Source organism: Symphalangus syndactylus, chromosome 3, assembly GCF_028878055.3.
Source record: "Symphalangus syndactylus isolate Jambi chromosome 3, NHGRI_mSymSyn1-v2.1_pri, whole genome shotgun sequence".
NCBI classification, from domain to species: domain Eukaryota; kingdom Metazoa; phylum Chordata; class Mammalia; order Primates; family Hylobatidae; genus Symphalangus; species Symphalangus syndactylus.
This window is the reverse complement of record NC_072425.2, coordinates 135,560,196-135,581,442: the sequence shown is the minus strand read 5'-3', so window position 1 is coordinate 135,581,442 and position 21,247 is coordinate 135,560,196. Positions and strand designations below refer to the sequence as shown.

General features: G+C 44.7%; 2 protein-coding genes and 1 long non-coding RNA gene across 17 annotated transcripts in view; 1 reads left to right on the top strand and 2 right to left on the bottom strand.

The window, feature by feature from the left end:
* Nucleotides 1-122: 122 nt before the first annotated feature.
* On the bottom strand, nt 123-4,188 carry TTC36 (tetratricopeptide repeat domain 36). Of its 2 annotated transcripts, XM_055273340.1 has the most exons (3): nt 3,503-4,188; nt 2,330-2,518; nt 123-462 (listed from the first exon to the last, which is right to left on the bottom strand). In XM_055273340.1, the coding sequence occupies exons 1-3, from the start codon at nt 3,762-3,764 to the stop codon at nt 200-202; spliced, it is 714 nt and encodes a 237-aa protein (XP_055129315.1). In that variant the 5' UTR covers nt 3,765-4,188; the 3' UTR covers nt 123-199. The 2 variants fall into 2 exon arrangements, with proteins under 2 accessions (XP_055129315.1, XP_055129316.1); XM_055273341.2 differs by lacking the exons at nt 2,330-2,518; nt 3,503-4,188 and adding an exon at nt 555-1,064.
* Nucleotides 341-19,659, top strand: LOC129479738 (uncharacterized). The gene is made up of 3 exons (XR_008656775.1): nt 341-612; nt 9,814-9,862; nt 19,556-19,659. It is a non-coding gene; the product is annotated as an uncharacterized lncRNA (long non-coding RNA).
* Nucleotides 4,287-21,247, bottom strand: part of KMT2A (lysine methyltransferase 2A) — a 92,439-nt gene continuing 75,478 nt past the window's right edge. For 10 of the 14 annotated variants that reach the window (XM_055273303.2, XM_055273302.2, XM_055273304.2 and 7 more), the window contains 6 exons: nt 19,631-19,705; nt 11,345-11,523; nt 11,077-11,180; nt 10,243-10,326; nt 9,711-9,840; nt 4,287-9,234 (listed from right to left, as the gene is read on the bottom strand). In XM_055273303.2, the coding sequence (XP_055129278.1) occupies nt 8,959-9,234; nt 9,711-9,840; nt 10,243-10,326; nt 11,077-11,180; nt 11,345-11,523; nt 19,631-19,705 (848 nt within the window). In that variant the 3' untranslated portion in view covers nt 4,287-8,958. Of the gene's footprint in view, nt 9,235-9,710; nt 9,841-10,242; nt 10,327-11,076; nt 11,185-11,344; nt 11,524-19,630; nt 19,706-21,247 lie in introns of all 14 variants that reach the window. The other 4 variants (XM_063636538.1, XM_063636539.1, XM_063636540.1 and 1 more) reach the window with 1 other exon arrangement.

The window sequence follows — 21,247 nt, the reverse complement described above, 5'->3', positions numbered from 1 at the left end:
GGTGGGCGGCCGTGGCTCACCACTCCCTGGCTGGTCCCTGGCCCGCGCCGAGAGTCCCCCGCGCAGAGTACCCCCGAGTGCCCTTCTCTCCGGGCGCAGGCAGGACGCAGGAGCAGGCGGAGTCGGTGAGGACCAACGGCTTTATTGGTTCAGGGCCCCGTCCCGTCCCCTCGCCCGCGGACGCCCGGGTCCGCGGCGCTCAGCGGCTGTCGCGGGGGCGGCGCAGCTGCTCCATCATGTCGGCCAGCATGCGGTTGCACAGCGCGGCGTAGGGGTTGAGCAGCACCAGCTGGCGCCGCGCGAAGGGGCTGCCCAGCCGTGCCGCCCTCTCGAAGTCCCTGCGGGCGTCGTCGTCTCGGCCCTGCAGCCGCGCCAGGAGTCCGCGCTGCACAAAGCTCTGGCGGGCGGCGCGGCCCCGGCCGCCGCTCAGCTCCACCGCGCGTTCCAGATCCTCCAGGGCGCCTGTGGGACCGATGAGACGGGCGGGGCGGGGGTCAGCGGCGGCCTGGGCGGCCTTGCCCGAGCCCCAGCCCACCTGCGGCCGCGCGGATCACCGTGGTCCTTGCGGCTCCGGGGCGTGGCCATTTACAACCCGCCTCGCACCTGCTAGAGGTACGGCTCGTTATTCCCATTACACAGATGAAAGCTGTGGAAGAGTTAAGACGACTTGTCCGGGGCTCTACAGCCAAGCCACTTAGTGGCAGAGCTGGGACTGAAGTCCAGGTCTCGCCTTGTTCCTATTATTTTCCACCGCTAATACAGGAAAACATGAACGTTGCAGGATTCTGAATGGTCACTATGAGTCTGGCCCACTGCCCGGGGAAGTAGCAGCCAATTTATTCTACACGTGTTATTAAGCATCCACTATGTACCAGGTGACTGACTCTGAATGTCAGGGTTCAAAAAAATAATATTCACTGCACAATCATTTCTTACAAGTACAATCAAGACAGTTTCTCATTGTTTTCCTTTTGAGGGCCCTTTTCTCTTTTCCATTGCTTTCTTTAGAACACCTTCTCTCTCCCCTATATCCTGGACTGATTGCCTTTCATCATTCTTTGGTTATCTCCATGTATCTAATTTCCTTGGTCCTGGAGCCAGAGCTGGCCTGCACCATTTTTATTTTTATTATTCTCATAAAATACTTGGGTTGGGCCTCAGAACTCTGAACTCAGAACTTCAGGCAGCCAGCCACTTTCTTAAAGTCCACCAGGCTGGCTTCTTTCGGGCTCTGCTTCAATTCACTCATGTTCTCTAGTCTCCTAAACAGCCTGAGCCTCCGGAGAAGCGCTCAGATTGCAGTACTCCTTGGTTTCCCTCAGAGGAGCTGGTCTGGAGGAATTTCCAGTTGGAATCACCACTGCATCTCTCTGTGGTTTTGGTCTGCAGGCTGTCTCCAGTGATCTGGGGCAGATAAGCCTGGATAAGGGGCTCCTGGGAGGTTCCCACTGTTCCTGGAGTGGACTCAAAACTCCCTAGCCTGGCATTGCTGGTTCTGGGAGCACCTGCGTCACCACTGCCCCTAACAGTCAAGTAGTACTAGGTTTCCGTGGTTTATACCTTCATATTAGCCTCATCTTTGGTCCCCAGCATGGTTCCATTGTCTTCACTTAATTAGAATAACCTGAATGCAGCAGGAGTTTTGGACCTCTACAGACTGTACCTTCTCCACTCACCAACTAACTCCTACTCATCCTTCAAAACTCGCCCTTCAGGAACAGCTCCCACGCTGACCCCTCTCAAACTTGTTTTGCTGGTTTCAGAATTATGTGTCTCTTCTGCCTCCTGGACTGGGGGCTTTTCGAAGAGCAGTATCATGTGGGGATTAAGAGCACACACTAGAGCCCTACCACCTGGTTGACATCCCAGCTCTGCTGCTGCCTGACTGTATGATAGTGGGCAAATTACTTAGCCTCTCCATGCTTCAGTTTCTTCATCTATAAACTGGGGATAACAATAGTACATACTTTTTAGGGTTGTTGTGAGGATTGATTTACTAGTTGATATGTAAAGTGATTAATGCCTGGTACATAGTGACTGCTATATAAATGTTGGCGATCCATATACCTTTTATTTCAGTGTCCTCAAGTCTACTGCCACATAGTAGGCTGTCATTAACTGTTCCTTAATCAATGGAATGCAGTCTCTTCTGAATTTCACATCAGCCCCATGATATTAGCAGGGCCCCTGATACTACTCCTACCTTATAGGTAAGAAGACAGGCTCCACAGGGGTTTAGCAAGGCCACCCCAGCCCCACAGCCACTTCACTTCTGGTCTGTGCCCTCCCGTGGGCCCTTTTGCAGAGGATACAGGGCATCTCCCCTTACCTGCCACGTCTCCCAGGAGTCGCCGGGCCTGGGCACGGTTGTTGTAGGCTGAAGCCCTCTCAGGCAGCAGGCAGATGGCTTGGCCAAACCTCTCCAGGGCTGTGCTGAGGTCCCCAGCCTCTGCTGCTATCACCCCCTGCAGCTCCAGGGCCTTGGACTGTTCCAGCTGTGCTTGAGGGAAAACTTGATCTGGGCCAGGGAAGGAGCCAGGAGGAGCCAGGTGTGCAGTTGGTAGCAAGAAGAAAAAGCCACCTCAGGCTTTGGAATTCTGAGATCTGAGCCAGAGCTGACTGGGTATGGGTCACAGCAGGGGTCAGTTGCAGTGTTTGGGGTAGGGGGAGATGAGGTCACTAAGGCTGGCAGCTAGCATTGCCTGAGTTCCAAGAGACCTGGGAAGGGGCCTTGGTTGGTTCCCCATTGCCAAGAGAATGAAGCCCAAACTCCTCAATCTGTTAAAGAACTCGCTCAAGTTCTTCGTGGCCTCAACAGGCCATACATTGCAGAGCTTGGATTTAAACCCAGGTCATTCTGGCTCCTGTCTGCATTTTACTCTACTACACTTCCTCTTATGCAAAGGCCACCATGACATTCCCAGATCATGAACATCACTTCTGACTTATCCCTCAGCGTTTTGGCCTGTGTTAGTAAGGTGTAGGCTTTATTCCTCTAGAAACACAGGATCAAAAACTCCTTCATTAGGGACTAATGGAAAAGCCAGTGAACACACTCACTGCGGAAGAGTTAGTTTGGAGCTTGGCTTGTGACAGTGTTTAACGGATACTGGTTGTGCTTGCTATATTGGAACCACTCAACTGAGCAGCCATGCCCTGCCTTATTTCAGTCTTCTGTTCTGGTGGTGGTGTTCTCTGTTATGACAAAAATGTGAGTTTAACATCACCTGGCAGTTAAGCTTGGATCATACAGTCAATTAAGTGGTAAGTTCAGAGGCATGAGAGCTGACGGATTGAGAGACAAACCCCAGCTTACTCCTCTTGGCAGGACGTCTCTTACCAAACCCCCATCAGTGCGCTAAGGAGCAGCCAACCTCTCTGATTCCAATCTCAATCATAATCATGGAACAAGGGGCCTTATAAAACCACCTCCCTCTCTGCTACCTCGGGAGGCCAGCAGGCCAGCCTATGTGCAGAGCTGCGCTCCAGATCAAATGCCCACCTTCTTCTCGTTCTTCCTTTTCTGCTTCCTCTCCGTCTCCGAGGTCCAATCCAACAATGTCTCCAAATGGGGTGTCAGGGTTGAAGATGGCTTGCAGCACTGCCTGATCATTTGGAGTCCCCATGGTGCTCAACTCCAAAATCCCAAAAGGTGACTCCAGATGAGAGAAGAGGGAGGGACGTGGTGAGGGTGGAGCCTCCAGCAGGAAGTTGATCTGAAAGGATGAGGACCACCCCTTCATGAGGAGTGTCTCCCTGTCCATGGCTATAGCATTTGCTCAACCTGTGGCCTGGAGGGTTGACCCTGGCTTGGCAGACTATTTGGTTATTTCTCAACTGCCCCTGCCCCCAGGAGAAACAGTAAACAAATCCAGCTTCAGCCTTAAGGTGGAGTGCAGCTAAAAGAAGGTGCTCTCCAGCTTCTCCCTGAAATGCTTTCAGTTTATTATATTCACAGTTGAGAAAATCGATAAAAATCAATACTTAACCTCCTTGGATAAAACAGGGGAGCTATGTAGAAGGCAAAGGCCCTGTTCCTTTGTCCTCTTGACCCTGCCTCATATTCACAATTAATTAGGTCCTGAACATACATCACTGATGAATAAAGAAAGAAAATACAGTCAAGAGAGCCAGTGTGGAGCAGACCTGAAGGTGGGCTACAGGGAATAATTTGGTGATACCACCTTAAAGGACTGTGGAAGGTACTTTGTGACCAGGTCACAGGCCATGCCCCTCCCACTTTTCTCCACCCTCTCCAACCAAAGCCAAAAGGAAGCTTAACCATGTGCAGCAATAAACTTGACATGTTTATTAATTAAACTATCACTTAAATAAAAAAAAGTGCATAGAAAATAAACATGTTTAAAAACTCCTTTTTTTTACAACTATGTACACTTTTTACTTTTACATTCAGTCTTTCGTAGAGAGCTTTCAGCATTATTATTTTTTGAACTATTAAAGTATTTTCCTTCATCCCTGTCGCAGGGAGTTAACACTGATGGACTTTAGACACATTTTCCTTTTTTTTTTCTCTTTTTCTCTAACCAGAAGCTTGGAAGAACACAAGGAAAAAAAAAACAGATCTGTTATACATGATAAAGTTGTCAAAAAATGTCTTATTTCTAGAAAAGAAGCTTGTCATCTGTTGAGCTCTTGAAACAATTATTCAACTACCTGTATTTACTAAAGAGACTGTTAAAAGTTCAATAAAAGAAACACCACAATTCTATTTTCTTGGTTGAAAGACAGAACTAGAGTACCTCGGAACAAGATACCAGGAAAGCACAGAACACAATTTTCCCCTAAATGCAGGTGGTAACCCCAACATTCATAACCAAAAATAGAGAAACAAGGAGGACAGGTACTGACTGGCAACATTCATGGGCAGAAAAAAATCCAGGTGACACCATGTCTGCATTTTTCTCTGATCCGAGGAATGGACTGTTCTACCATTCCTTTATGGTTAGAGGTTCCCCCCCATTTCGGGAATCAGAGGAAAGTGAGCCTGACATCTTCCTGCCGCTACTAGCAACTGTAACACAATCCTTATCTATAGTGTTAAAAGAGAATTAAAAGCCATGGACTGAACTAGGCTTTGTTACATGGTGCATTACTATATTAGTTCCTATATATATCATATTTATATTTATTTGAAAACCAAAACAAAACTTGCAAGTTTCCAGAGTGTGTGACTTGACTAGTATTCATGATTCGGCACAAAACCATCTGCTCAATAACCTTGTATTGCTTTAAAATGAAGGAAATGAAACATAAAATTACACCCAGCCCTTTGCAATGACCCGCTTTTCCTTAAAAACAAAAACAACTTGATTTCTATTAAAAAAAAAAAAAAAATCCCAAACCGAACTTAAAAGTTAACATCTGACAAGGTTTTGACCTTTAGTATTTTCAGATATTTGATTGAACGTCAGTCCTTTAGAAAGATACATTCATTAGAAGATTTTTTTTTATTTTTGTGTGTGTATTGTATTTTTTTTTCCTTTTTTTTTTTTTTTTTTTTTTTTTTTTTTTTTAAATCAAGGGAGCTACATGGTGCTCACTGCATTGGCCGGGGGTTTGACAGAGGCGAGCAGGGTGGCGGGCTGGGTCCCGGCAAAGGAGTCTGGTTGAAAACGGATAGCTGCCAGGGCTTCCCCCTTAATTCTTGTTATTGGTGTAAAAACAGAGGGGCTGTGCGAGAGGTGGTGGGTGGCCAAGGAGGGAGCCAAGAGACCAAGTTCCGGCCAAAGGGTCAGCGCCATGCAGCTATTCTGGTTACACAGTTGTCACTGGCCACCAGGAAATGCAGCCACAACAGGTTCTAGCAGCAAAGCTATAAGTGAGCTGGCTCTCACTGAGAACTGACCAGGTTTGCAGCTGTTACTCCTTAGGGATTTGGGATGCCCCTTGGGGGATTCTTGGGAATGACCCACCACAATTCCTCAATCTGCACTTGTGTGTGGAGATTCCCTTGGTCACTTTTGAAATGAACTCAGATGTGTTTGGAGAGAGCTGTGCCATTTTTGCCTTCTTTCCCTCTTGTAGGGAAACCTTCGCTTATCCCCCCAAGTTGCTGGCAGGTGTGCTGAAAATTTGGCAATGGACTCAAGGCTGAGCTAGAAGAGGAATTTCTCATTTTTGTGGTTGACAATTAGGGGGTGGAAAGGCAAGGCAAACCATCTGCAGCTGGCAGGAGAAGGAAGCTGTGGGTTCCTCCCCTGTCCTCGGTTTAGGGTTGGTAGAGAGTGAGGAGGGGGCTCACAGTACAGCATGGCCTAGCAGGGCAGTAACTAGGTCTATTTAGCTGAGTTCCCCCCACCCCCTGACTGGCCTTTGGGTCTTTCTCAAGGTGAATTCAGGACCCATCAGTGCATTAATCATTTCAGTAACAAATGCAGCTTAAGTTTTTTTTTTTTTTCTTTAAAAAAAATAGGAATACAAGGATTTACAAAAAAACCTCACACAGTGCAATAATAAAGGAAAGCAGACACCAGTGGAACCCCTAGGGCCACTGCATCTTGTTCATGGGCAAAAGGAGGAAGGGAGGTGAGGTCTGGGTAGAGTGCTTTCCCCAGTCCCCTGCTGGCACTTCTCCATGATGACAAGGAAGTCTCTGCCATCCTGGCCACAGTGCTGGGCTCCCTGCATGACAGTGAAAACAGTGACAATGTTCCAGCAAAGCCACCAGACAAAGTTCTTAAGGTCACAGGACAGAAGGGAGCCCAGGATGGAAGGCACAGCAGAGCCATGAGTCCTGGGGTAGAGAGTGCTGGGCTGAGTCGTATTGCTTTGCTAGACTTTCATAGGAATGGGCTTCTTGCGGCGAGAAAAGGGTGCCCCACCCTCTACTTGGACTACACTACTCTGAAACCTTGTGGCAGAGGCAGAGAAAAATCTGCTTTATCATGAGTGGTCAGACTGTGCTTCAGTTTCAACGGGCTGCCCCAAGAGGGCACAAGGTGATCAATGGGTTCTCTGCAGATATGAGGACTTGGTGGTCAGAGGGAAAGGAAAGAGTGGCCTATGCGGCAGATGGTGACGGAAAATGTCAAGTTGCCATTCAACTTGTTTGCTAACTCTGAAGTAAGAAAGATGAGGGAAATGTAAAGATTGCCGTCTCCCACCACTCTGGAAGTTGCGCCGGAAAGGAGAGAGGCGGGAAAGAAGAAGAGAATCTGTTGTATCAAGATATTACTGTAGCCTTTTGAGGAGCTTCAATAGGGGAAGGAGGGGAGTGGCCCAATGGAGTTGGGTGACCTTCCTTCTCCATTTATTGTCGAAGAGCAAACCCAGGAAACATTTATGTCAACAGGGCACAAACAAGCTACACATTAAACAACAAAAAGTACACCTTCCAGGGGGAAGTTGGGCAGGAAAAACCAGACTTTGTGTGTACAGCTGAGTATTTTCTCTAACTTCATCCTATGAAAATAAAAAATTATTAAAAACCGATCTTCTTTTAAATTAGGATAATACCGCGGTTTAAAAAATAGCCTTGTCATAAGTGCTTCTCCCTATGAAGTGCTTCTCATAGAAAAATATACAAAATATATTTACATTTATAAAACCTTAAATAGTAAACTGTAAACAGAACAGAGTAAAATCCAATGACTTAATTTAACAGGTTCAGGACACTGTCTTGGGGAAAGGAAGAGAAGAAACATTTGATGCTGTTTTGACCACATCCTAAGGAGTAATCAGGGCAGTAGTGTCATTGAATTTACTTTAGCCGTGGGTTGCACGCAGGTGGCAGAGTTCCCTCAACATAAGGTGGTGGTCTAGTCCCCAAGTTGTGGGCCTTGAAATCTGATTAGTGTTCTGCCTTCAACTGGACACTGACCGTTTAAAAATTAAGTCTTCCTATGTCTTAACAAGGGGAAAATAAAGTAACCATGTCTTAGGAATGGGACCCAGGGGTCATCCTGGCTGTGATACTCTCGTTGTTGCATGATTTAAATCCTATTTAAATAATCTTTTTCCTCTCCTAAAAAATCATGCTACATATGTTTCTTTAAAACTCTCTGTGGAGCTTCATGAAAATGTTTCCAAATTCTGTCTGGTTATGACCAATGGCTCCTGTCCACTTCCCCACCTGGAGTGCTTACAGGCTCAGGGAACTTTTTGCAGGCACATCCTATGCCCAGCAGGGAGTGTCCTTGAGCAGGCAGTCAGTCTCCCCTACAACCCAGAAAGAAGCATGGGAAAGCAGTGGGATGAAGACAGGGGAAAGGAAGAAAAGGGAGTGAAGAGGGAATGGGAGAGGGAAGCCGCTCCTACTGTCAAGAAAGGTAATTGGCTGAGATAAGGCTCCTGGGGGCAACACTCCCACTCAAAGCCTGCAGGCTCAATGTTTGGTAATTAATTGGCACAACCCCATGACAGCCTTTTGACACCGGAGGTGCTAGGAATCCTGTCTCCCAACCAGAAGTGAACTCTCGAGTGGGAGGATAGTAGGGAAAACCACCAGACCTCTGTTTGTTCGACAGACGCCGTAGGTGGGGCCTGGCTGGCAAACTGTCAGGAATCCGATCAACCCTCCATTTGGGGCTTTGCCTGACCCACTCACTTATAGTGCTTGGGAAAGGGCCAACTTGAGGATGGCAACTTATTTCTGTGGAGAAATTCAGGCCCAATCTCCCAACATAACCAACCCTCTATAATAGGCTCCTTCCAGGCAAGTCTGCTAGGGACCCCATTCCCACTTTCTAACGGTAAACAACTGGAGGGGCCCCAGGAGAAAGCCGATCGTGGATCTTTTCTTGGAGACCTCAACTCTGTCTCTGGGACTATGATCACATGTCTGATGTGAGTATAGGACATAAGAGAGCTCAGCCATCACAGAGGCCCCTCAGCTGTGCCCACGCAATCCGGGAGCTCCCAGCTGCTGGAAAAGGCCTTCAGCGTTGCTTTGGATGGCCCCGCGTCCTTGCACTCCAACACTGGGGGAGAAGAGCAGCTTTAGTTTAGGAACTTCCGGCATTTCTTGGCGCCACAGTTGCAGGGCAGCTTGTTGCTGGCATCCTCAATGGGGAACTTATAGTCGTAAGTGAGTTCCTCTCCTCGGTAGATCTTACGCATGGCAAAGATGACAATGTGCTTCTGCCCATCAATATTGATGACCCGAGAATAGCAGTTAGGCTCACACGAGTGATTGATGAAGCGTGCAGCATTTCCATGCATGGTGGCATCTACTACCTCTGAGTCATCGATTCGGAACATATAGCAACCAATGCCCTGTACATGCAGGAGAAAGGAGAACTTGTCATTTCTTATAAACTCAGGTTTAAGAACATGTCCCAGTCTTCTCTTGATGTTACCTATAGCCGCTGAGAAAGTTTCTTCTAGTAAAATTTCCAGATTTCTCCGAGTACTATCTTTCAAGATGCTTCCATGAGGATTTCCTAGATTACAGGCCACTAGTCTAGAGGTGCCTAATGTCTCTGCAGGAAAGAGAAACCTAAAACTTGTATAGCTATTTGCTTCTGATACTAGGAGCCACTCAGACAAACCTTCTAAGAGTAACTTTCTGTACTAATCCTCAGAGTGGATTCTGTATTTTTACTGGGCCCCTCACAAATTTCAGAGTTTATTTTTTTAAGAAACGTCTTTGAATTGATAACATACACTATTTCTTTTGTGATCCAGGGATCATACTGGTCCCTTTCTGCAGCAAAACAAAAGAACTATGTGAGTGCAAGTGGGAGACTTACCTTGCTGTCATAATACTTTTCCCGCTTGTCAGTCTGGATGGAGCGGATGACGTTGCCGGCATACTCAATCACCATCTCACCTGCATCAATGTTTCTCTTACAGAAAAGACCCCGGCCATGGATGGGAGACCTAGGACAAAGATGGAAAAGAGGTCAGACACAAATTTTGCAAGTAAGGTTAAGTGCATGAATACATGAATAAGTTCTCCTGGTCTGTTAGTTCCCCAGGAGGGACATATACTTGAGAAAATAAAAATTTGGACCCACTTGATTTGGCCATCTAACAAATGGCCAAAGATGAAAGGTATTTCCATTCTGCAACCCACTGGAAGCAGCAATGTTTTAATGCTTATTATGTTAAAGTCCTTGTTCAACACACGGAGGTACAGGATCCCAGGATATGAGGGTCAATAAATAGCATCCGTAAAATCCTCACTTACTGAGTGAGGAAGGTCACTCCAGCATTTGGTCTACTTTGATTTTGAAAAACTGCATTTGTTTTCTGTAATTCTTTCTAGAATTTTAGCCATACCTGTAGACACCAACTGCCTCCTTAGAAGTCTTTTTTAAATGCCGGAAACGCATGGGCATTGGCAGATCCATGCTAGTTGCCCTCCTAAGAGATAAGACATGCTATTAACAAATTTTCTTCAGGAAATAATGTTTTGAGTCTTGAATTGAAGATTCCTAGAGAAAATTAGTACACTCTTTATTCAATGCCAAACTGAGTAAGTGCCTTATAAAATGAGCCCCATTTTTTTTTTGAGATGGAGTTTTGCTCTGTCATCCAGGCTGGAGTCCAGTGGCGTGATCTCGGCTCACTGTAACCTCCGCCTCCTGGATTCAAGCGATTCTCTTGCCTCAGCCTGCTGAGTAGCTGGGACTACAGGCGCTGCCACCACGCCGGGCTAATTTTTGTATTTTTAGTAGAGATGGGGTTTTGACCTCGTGATCTGTCCGCCTCGGCCTTCCAAAGTGCTAGAATTACAGGCATGAGCCACCGCGCCTGGCCAATGAGTCCCGTTTTTAGTATATATAGTACTTTCTGACCATGACGACTATGGTGGCACAACAAAAGCTGACAGTATACTATCATTAAAGGAAATCGCTTCTCGGCCTTTTGGCTAAGATCAAGTGTACTATCATTAAAGGAAATATGCACCTTACAGTTCTTTGAATTTCTCCTCTGTACCTTATATTCCTCACTCCTTACCAGGCACCTACTGCTACTTCAACACAAATAGATTTCAGTCTTCTTAAATCTTATCCAGGAAATTCTGATGCAAACAAATTCCTACATAGTGCCCTGACCAGCTGGAGGAGAGGGAAAGCAGTTTCTAATGGCTGCTCCCCACTCAAGACTTACCGAGCTGACTTCAGCTGTACCTCCTCCTCTTCTTCATCATTGGGGTTGTATTCAGGAGGCTGACGATGTTTAGAAGCCAGGAAGTTAAACATGTCAAATGCTGACTTCCTGGGGCCAAAAGATTAAAACATATTTAGAGAAATGCTTTAATAAAGCAGTAAAGGACAATGGCATTAACACTGGAAATCTCAAAGGGTATGTGGGAAGATGATGGTGTCATGAGATAAGAAAATCAAGACCCAAAACTGCTGACAGAAAACAAGGGAACTTGCCTGAGGTGGACTTCAGCCCTAGCTGAGCCGTGAGGGTTCAAGGGGGGTTCATTGGCCTCCTCTGGCTTGTGGAAACGGAATTTGTAATTTCGACAGTGCTTGGCACCAGACAGCTGCTCAATGAGGAACACAACTGCATCATGGAGAATCCCCAGCATCCTCAAACCATTAACACCTAGAAGAATCAGAAGCACCAGGGCAGTGAGGAGCGCAGTAAACAGGAAACAGCACAGTCCTACAGAAATGCCTATGCTACAGTCACTCTGCCAGAGGCTGCTCCAGGGTGAATTATAGTACATATTAGCTCGAAATTAGCATCAGATAGCCATTAAAATGATGCTGATACAGATCTATCAATATAGAAAATGTTCATGATAGACGGCTAAGTGAAAAAAGCATGCCACCAAACTATGGACTATTTTGCTGTATTACACAGAAATGCTGTATGCTAATGCTATATACACGTGTTATTTCATTTCATGCTCATAATGACCACACAAGGCAAGAATTACTAGCTTCATTTTCAGGTGAGCAAACAGGCTTAGAGAACTGATTTAACACTCCCAAGTCTGCATGATTTGACAAGATATGAACTCTGGACTGCATAACTACAAATATAATCCATCTAGGAATGGATTACCTAGGTTCTGTAAGCTCATGTTCCCCCAGATACCTCACTAAAGTTTATTTTTTTATTTTTTATTTTTATTTTTTTTGAGATGGAGTCTCACTCTGTCACCCAGGCTGGTGTGCAGTGGCGTGATCTCAGCTCGCTGCAAGCTCCGCCTCCCGGGTTCACGCCATTCTCCTGCCTCAGCCTCCCGAGTAGCTGGGACTACGGGCGCCACCACCACGCCTGGCTAATTTTTTTTGTATTTTTAGTAGAGACAGAGTTTCACTGTGTTAGCCAGGATGGTCTCGATCTCCTGACCTCGTGATCCGCCCACCTCGGCCTTCCAAAGTGCTGGGATTACAGGCGTGAGCCACCGCGCCTGGCCTCTTTTTTTTTTTTGAGACAGACTGTAACTCCGTCACCCAGGCTGGAGTGCAGTGGTCTGATCTCAGCTTGCCACAACCTCCACCTCCTGGGTTCAAGCAATTCTCCTGCCTCAGCCTCCCAAGTAGCTGGGACTACAGGGGCACGCCACCATGCCCAGCTAATTTTTTTGTATTTTTAGTAGAGACAGGGTTTCACCATATTGGCCAGGCTGGTCTTAAACTCCTGACCTCAGGTGATCCACCTGCCTCAGCTTCCCGAAGTGCTGGGATTACAGGTGTGAGCCACAGCACCCAGCCAGCCTCACTAAAGTTTAAAAGCAATGTTAATACACCCCTAACACAGAACTCTTGTGTTGTTATGATGAATGTGTGGAGTAATACACTCAGTAGCTGCTTTGTTCTACTCACTGTCTCATGCTGTTAATGACCGTTTTTTATTTATTTTTATTTTATGAAAACAACATTTATATAAGCCTGCTGGCATCGATGGTGAAAGGCTTTTATTTTAAAATTATTTGGCTTCTTCCATTAAAGGGACAGGGGACAGTTACAACTGCCACATTTCTTTTTGACACTAGCAAATAGCTAACGTTCTTTATATTTTTATTAAGTAAACAATATTATTTCATTTACAAATATTGCTTTTGGTATTATTAATAGATATAGAAACAGTAATGGTGTCTATTGTGGATCAGGTATCCATTTCATAAGTGTAATTGTATTAGCACTGCAATTGCACATATGCAATTCCAACAGACATACAGTTTGCGTTATGAAGCATATTTAGAGATGTAACCTTGGTGTAATGTCCTGGTGCAGAGGAAACAGCAGATGAAAAAGCAGATGATCATGCCACTGCACTCCAGCTTGGGCAACAGAGTGAGACCTCATCTCAAAAACAAACAAACAAAAAGAACGTTGCTTCTAGATAAGCAATATTCTTTTTCTAAGAGACAGGTTTCACTTTGTTGCCCAGGCTGGAGTGCAGTAGCATGATCATAGCTCACTGTAACCTTGAATTTCTGGGCTCAAGCCGCTCCCGCCTCAGTCTCCCAGGTAGCTGGGACTACAGCCATATGCCACTGTGTTTGGCTAATTTTTAAATTTCTTGTGGAGACAGGGTCTTACTGTGTTGCCCAGGCTGATCTTGAACTCCTGGCCTCGAGTGATCCTCCTGCCTTGGCCTCCCAACTTGCTAGGATTACAGGTGTGAGCCACTGCACTGGCCCCAGATAAGTGACATTCTTTTTTTTTTTTTTTTTTTTGAGACAGAGTCTTGCTGTGTCCCCCGGGCTGGAGTGCAGTGGCGCGATCTCAGCTCACTGCAAGCTCCGCCTTCCGGGTTCACGCCATTCTTCTGCCTCAGCCTCCCGAGTAGCTGGGACTACAGGCGCCCGCCAACACGCCCGGCTGTTTTGTATTTTTAGTAGAAACGGGGTTTCACCGTGTTAGCCAAGATGGTCTCGATCTCCTGACCTCGTGATCCGCCCGTCTCGGCCTCCCAAAGTGCTAGGATTACAGGCGTGAGCCACCGCGCCCGGCCTAGTGACATTCTTATGATCACAACTGTTGGTCCCTTAAGAATTTGGCTTAAGTATATAACACAACTCGATAAGAACTTAAGCCATATAAGGCAATGGCAAACTCTTTTTTCTTTCTTTTTTTTTTTTTGAGACGGAGTCTCGCTCTGTCACCCACGCTGGAGTACAGTGGTGCGATCTTGGCTCACTGCAAGCTCTGCCTCCTGGGTTCACACCATTCTCCTGCCTCAGCCTCCCGAGTAGCTGGGACTACTACAGGTACCTGCCACCACGCCCGGCTAATTTTTTGTATTTTTTAATAAAGACGGGGTTTCACTGTGTTAGCCAGGATGGTCTTGATCTCCTGACCTCGTGATCCACCCGCCTCAGCCTCCCAAAGTGCTGGGATTACAGGTGTGAGCCACTGTGCCCAGCTGGCAAACTCTTTTTTCTACAGACCACTAATTTTCCTTACTAATTTTTTCCTGGAAGTTCTAGATTGCTGTGAATTCTTAGGTTAAAAAAAAAGACATTGGAAAACGTACTACACACTCAAGTATGTTTTCACAGAAAGTTCCTTTTAATATGTATGCTGAATGTTCAATTCTCATTCACCAGAGAGATTACAATGAGATTAATATTGTGTTGATAATGGGAAAACAAAGATGCATTATGTGTGGGCCCCGTCTGTTCTTAAGGAGCTCACAGCAGAGGAAGGCAGAGACGTATACAAACCATACAATGTGCAGGTGTCCAAATTAAGGTATAATATAAAGTACTATGGGAACTCTTAAGAAGGAACAATCTGTTCTGCTTGTGGGAGACTCATTTATTCATTCAATAAATATTTACTGCACACCTAAAATATCCCAGGCACTCTTTCCATCTTTCCACTGTGCCAGACAGGACCTTAGGAACATAGAGGTGAGCATTAAGGAGCTCACAGCAGAGGAAGGCAGAGACGTATACAAACCATACGATGTGCAGGTGTCCAAATTAAGGTATAATATAAAGTACTATGGGAACTCTTAAGAAGGAACAATCTGTTCTGCTTGTGGGAGACTCATTTATTCATTCAATAAATATTTACTGCACACCTAAAATATCCCAGGCACTCTTTCCATCTTTCCACTGTGCCAGACAGGACCTTAGGAACATAGAGGTGAGCAAGACAGGCAAGGTACCTGTATTCATAGAGCTTTTACTTCATGGAAGAGACAGACAATAAACACATCAAAGATATTCCCACTTCAGGACTTTTTCATCTGCTGTTTCCTCTGTGTCAGGACTTTAGAAAACATAGTTAATTTAATTTAATTTTTTTTTAAGAGATGGAGTTTCACTGTGTTGCCCAGCTGGTGCCGTGGCTATTCACAGGTATGATCTTGGCACACTATAAGCTCAAACTCTCCTTCCTCAGCCTTCTAGCTTGCCTCGAGGACTTTCACTTTATGTATATGCATTATTGGCTTCTTCTCATCATCACTCAGGTCTAAGCTCAAATGTTGCCTCATCAAGAGATTCCAGATTTCCTGCCACCAACTACCCACCTCTGTGTTACTCTCTATTTCCCCATGTTATCTTCTTCATGGTACTTACATATACATATACACCACTAGAATATAAGGGCATGAGGGTAAGGACAAGGTGGCAGCCCTGGAAATGGAGAATAATGGACAGGTTTTGGATTGGGGAACACAAGGGTCATTGTGGTTAACCTCCAGGCTAAACCTTCCACCCCAGATGATTAATCTAAGACAATCCTGGGAATCCCAGTCCCTTTGCCAGAGACTGGCTTAGAAATGGACATGGGGCTGGGCACGGTGGCTTACGCCTGTAATCTCAGCACTTTGGGAGGCCAAGGTGGGTGGATTACCTGAGGTCAGGAGTTCGAGACCGTCCTGGCCAACATGGTGAAACCCCGTCTCCACTAAAATACAAAAATTAGCTGGGTATGGTGGCGTGTACCTGTAGTCCCAGCTACTCGGGAGGCTGAGGCAGGAGAATTGCTTAAACCCGGGAGGCAGAGGTTGCAGTGAGCCAAGATTGCACCACTACACTCTGGCCTGGGCAACAGAGTGAGACTCTGTCTCAAAAAAAAAAAAAAAAAAAAAAAAGAAAGAAAAAGAAATGGACATGATACCAAATTCTGGTCCGTGAGATGTCCATTTGTTCCTAAGAAAGAGCCTCTCCTGTTCCTCTGAACACTGCGATGACTGAATGTTATTGTGGGAACTGCTGCAGCCATTTGCTATCAGCTCGAAGATGAAGTTTTACTATAGATCGTAAAGTGGAAAGAAGAAAAGAATCTAGGTATTTGATGACATTGCAAGCTCCTGTACCAATCAATCCTGATGTCTCTCCTACCTCTGGACTTTCTGTTATATAAAATGATAGATTATCTCACTCTTTAAATCAGTTAAGAATTGGGATTTCCGTAGGCACAGGAAGAATGATCAAAAAAGGTTAAAGAAAAGAGGTGACCTTGAGCAAAGTCTTAAAGGATTAACAGGAGTTTGTTGTGTAAACCAGGGAATTTGGACAGAAGAGAGTAGATGGAGGAAGTAGGTCCTGGTAGAGGGAACTGCATCAACCATGTTATGCTGATGTGAAAGCACATGTAGGGTAAGTAATAAGAATTGCTTGGGGGCACATGTTAAAAATTCAGCTTTCTCAGCTCCAAGCCCAGGGATTCTGATTCACATCTACAGACTATACTTTAAGACACATGGATGGGCTGGGCGCAGTGGCTCATGCCTGTGATCCCAGCACTTTGGGAGGCCGAGGTGGGCAGATCACAAGCTCAGGAGTTCTAGAGTAGCCTGGCCAGCACAATGACACCCCGTCTCTACTAAAAATACAAAAATTAGGCTGGGCGTGGTGGCTCACACCTGTAATCCCAGCACTTTGGGAGGCTGAGGCGGACAGATTACCTGAGGTCAGGAGTTCAAGACCAGCCTGACCAACATGGAGAAACCCTGACTCTACTAAAAATACAAAATTAGCCAGGCGTGGTGGCACATGCCTGTAATCCCAGCTACTCGGGAGGCTGAGGCAGGAGAATCGCTTGAACTCGGGAGGTGGAGGTTGCGGTGAACCGAGATTGTGCCATTGCACTCCAGCCTGGGCAACAAGAAAGAAACTCCGTCTCAAAAAAAAAATAAGTAAATAATAATAATAATAATAATAATAATACAAAAAATAGCCGGGTGTGGTAGCACGCGCCTGTAGTCCCAGCTACTCAGGAGGCTGAAGCAGGAGAATCACCTGAACCTGGGAGACGGAGGTTGCAGTGAGCCGAGATTGCACCACTGCACTCCAGCCTGGGTGACAGAGTAAGACTCTGTCTTGGAGAAAAAAAAAAAAGACACATGGATGGATCTGGAACAGTAAATAGTGTAGTGTGGCTGCAGAACAAAGAATCTTGAGCAGTGAGGGAAGTGGGGAAAGCTGAGACTGAACAGATGAATCCGGCTGAAGAGGACCTTGCCATGTAAGGATCCATAGACTGGAAACCTCAAAGAACAGGGCTGGGTCGTTACTCAGCGACTGTATCCTGTGTTTAACATGGTACCAGGCATTTTACGAGTGGTCAGTAAATATTTACTAATAACAAATACCTAAGGGTTGAAGATTGTACTCAGTAACTAGTAGGCAATAGTAAGATTTTGAGGCATCTCTGGAGACTCTGAGGGTACAAGGAGGCGAGATGGGAGACTCAGTTATAGGGCTTTTGAACATTGCAGATGAGAGAATAACAAGGGCTGTGTCAGAGAGAAAGGGATGTGACTTATATTTTTAGGGTAGCATTTTAAAAATTATGAGCAAGATTTTTTTTTCGAGACAGGGTCTTGTTCTGTCACCCAGGCTGGAGTGCAGTGCCATAATCTTGGCTCACTGTAGGCTTGACCTCCCAGGCTCAATGAGCTCCTCCCACATCAGCTTCCCAAGTAGCTAGGACCACAGGCATGAGCCATCATGCCTGCCTAATTTAAACAATTTTTTTTTTTTTATAGAGATGAGGTCTCACTCTATTGGCCAGGATGGTCTTGAACTCCTAGACTCAAACAATCCTCCCAAAATGCTGGGATTACAGGTGTGAGCCACTGTGTCCAGCTGAGATTGAGTACCCTTTCATGCTATGGGCCATTTGTATTTTGTGGGAGATAAACTGCCTGTTGGGTCTTTTTCTCTTTTTTTTTAATTAAAAAAGTTCTGAAAAATTTTAAATATAAAAAAATACACAGGGTGTTATAATACCCACGAATGTACCTGTCACATAAAATGACCAAATGTTAGTATTTTCTAATGTGCATCCAAATACTTTCCTTCCCTTCCCTCTTAAAGGAAAAACATCACAGATAAAATTAAATTCACAAAAAAAAAAAAAAAAGTTAAAATTCCTGTAAGTACCCATTCACTCACCTTTCCAGGAGCAATCTGAAAGGAGGTAGGAGAGGTAGATATGGATAAAACAAAGTCAATGGAAGGTTTCTACCTTAGCTTAATTAAAACCTTCTTCTTCTTCTTTTTTTTTTTTTTTTGGCGACAGAGTATTTATCTGTCGTCCAGGCTGCAATGCAGTGCTAAGATCATAGCTTAATACAGTCTCATACTCCTAGGCTCAAGTGATCCTCCTGCCTCAGCCTCCAGAGTAGCTGGGAGTACAGGTGTGCATGCCATGGTGCCAGCTAATATATATATTTTTATTTTTTGTAAGGATGTATTCTCTCTATGTTGCCCAGGCTGGTCTTGAACTCCTGGCCTCAAATGATCCTTCTGCCTTGGCCACCCAAAGTGTTGGGATTACAGGTGTGAGCCACAGGATCCACTGATTAAAATCTTTAGTGTTTGCTCAAAACAAGTGTATTAATAAGTTTGTATGCTGCCTAAATTTAATATGAAGTCTAATACCAATGGTAAATGAGTTCAACTTTAAGAAAAGATCACATTTCACACTACAATGTCTAAAATAAAAAAAATAAAAAAAAAACAGGTAAATGTTGGCAAAGGTGGAGAAATGGGAACACTCGTGCATTGCAGGTGGAAATGTAAAATGGTATAGCCACTTTGGAAAAAAAACCTGGCAGTACTTCAAAAAGTTAAAGAGTTACCATATGACCCAGCCATTCCACTCTGAGGTATATACTGAAAAAAAATAAAAACATGTCTACACAATAACTTGAACATGAATATTTGTGGCAACATTGTTCGTAGCAGAAAATAGAAAAAACCCAAATGTCCATTGACTAATGAATGGATAAGCAACATAAGGTATATCTACACAATGGAATATTTGGCAATAAAAAGGAATGAAGTACTGATGTGGAAGGGAAGATGTAACAGAAGGGAAGAACCTGGAAAGTATTCTGTTGAGTGAAAGAAGACGGTCACAAAAGGCTACATATTGTCTGATTTCATTTATATGAAATGTCCAGAATAATCAAATACATAGAGACAGAAAGTAGATTTGTGGTTGCCAGGGGTTGAGGAATGACTGCTAATGAATAGGGGGTTTCTTTTAGGGATGATGAGAATGTTCTGGAATTATAGAGTAGTGGTGGTTGTACAACTCTGAATATATAAAAACCACTGAATTGTATGCTTTAGATGGGTGAACTGTATGGTATGTGAATTAAATCTCAATAAAGCTGTGAAAAAAAATTTTAACTGATTTTTTTTTCACAGAATCAACTCTGCCTTAGGCGAACAATTTACCATAATATTCTAAGACAGGAGTGGAATGACACCTCCAGCCATTACCTGCAAATGAGAGCTGCTTTAGGCGGGCATTTGATCGAGCTTCCTGGACTTTATCTGTCAATGACTTCCAGGCATCTGAAAGGAAATAAAGAAAACCATAAGCCAGAAAATGTGCACATAAACCCTTCTTAATACCAATGATGTGCACAAGCACTGCTTAGAATCCCTACAGTGTGAACACTTGCCCTCCTAGAGCAGTGTTTTATTATTTTTCTTAGAGTTTAAATCAGTTCATTACATGTGAAAGGAGCTGAAAAGGTGCACTCCCCAGCAGGGCTTCTTTCTGTTGGAGGACACAGAAGCACGAAGGAGTCAGACCTTCCGAAATGAACTCTGAATCCCCAACGCATTCACATCTCTTGGTGGAAGTCTGGGTCTCACACCTGAATGTTTGGTACTATTATGTTCCCTGTACTCCTAATCAAAACAGCACTAGTAATAATGATTTAACCAGGACTGTGGGAAGATCATAATCTCTCTGTTCCTTAAAGTTAAGAGGCAGAACTAGAAAATCCTTACAGTTCCTTCCAGCTCTAACCCAAGATTCTGTGATCTTTTCCTGTCTGCTAGGCATTTCCACATGGATTTCTTACATCACTCCACATCAGTGTCTTCTGTGGAACCCCCGTACTCCTTACTTATTTCCTTTGTTCTCCATGCATTATCTTTTGTTTTAGTCACCCAGGCCTGAATCTTTAGGGTCATCTTTGACTCTCCCCTTTCCATATTCAACCAAGTGTATTCATTCTTCTTTCCTTTCCTTTCTTTTCTCACCAAATGTGGGCTTTATTACCAGACATCTCTACTCTAGCAATACTCTAATTAGTAAACTCTCATCTTTGAGAGTATTCATTCTTCTTTCCTTTCCTTTCTTTTCTCACCAAATGTGGGCTTTATTACCAGACATCTCTACTCTAGCAATACTCTAATTAGTAAACTCTCATCTTTGAGCATCTCCAGTTCATGCTCAATCTGTCTTACATAGAGAGCTTATCACATTATGTTTCCTGAAATTCTGCTTCTATTCACTCCCTCAAGTTTTCAAAGTCCTCATGTTTGGCACTGAAAGCCCTCTAAAACCTGTTGTGCCCTATCCACATTCTCAATTTTCTCCTTCACTACTACCTCACATGGATTTCAATGCCATCTCATCTGACACTACTCTAAACCCACCAAATGCAATCCTGCCTTTCTAACTTTGCTTACCTCCCTTCTTCTTCCTAGAGAGCCCTGCATTCTTCTTTGCCTAACCCAAATTCCATTTTCTCCTTTAATAGAATCTTCTATTTATCTTCATGGGTTTTTGATAACCCTAACTCACCCATGGTGACCTTTCTCTCCTTTGAACTCTTCTAGTACTTACAGCCTAGAGAACATTTACTAGTCCTTCAAAGGTGGATGAACACTTAAATGCTTGCGATACAAAGATGAATAAGAAAATAAAATTCCAGCCCTTATGGAGAGCTCGCTGAGTGAGTGATAAAAGTAAACAAACACGTACAAAACAAAATTTAAGCTATGAGAGAAGAACATGTAAATTCAAAAGGAGGGAGAGGGAGAGCTTAGCTACCTCAGAAGGTCAGGGAAGACCGTCTGAGCTGGATCTTGAAGGGTGAG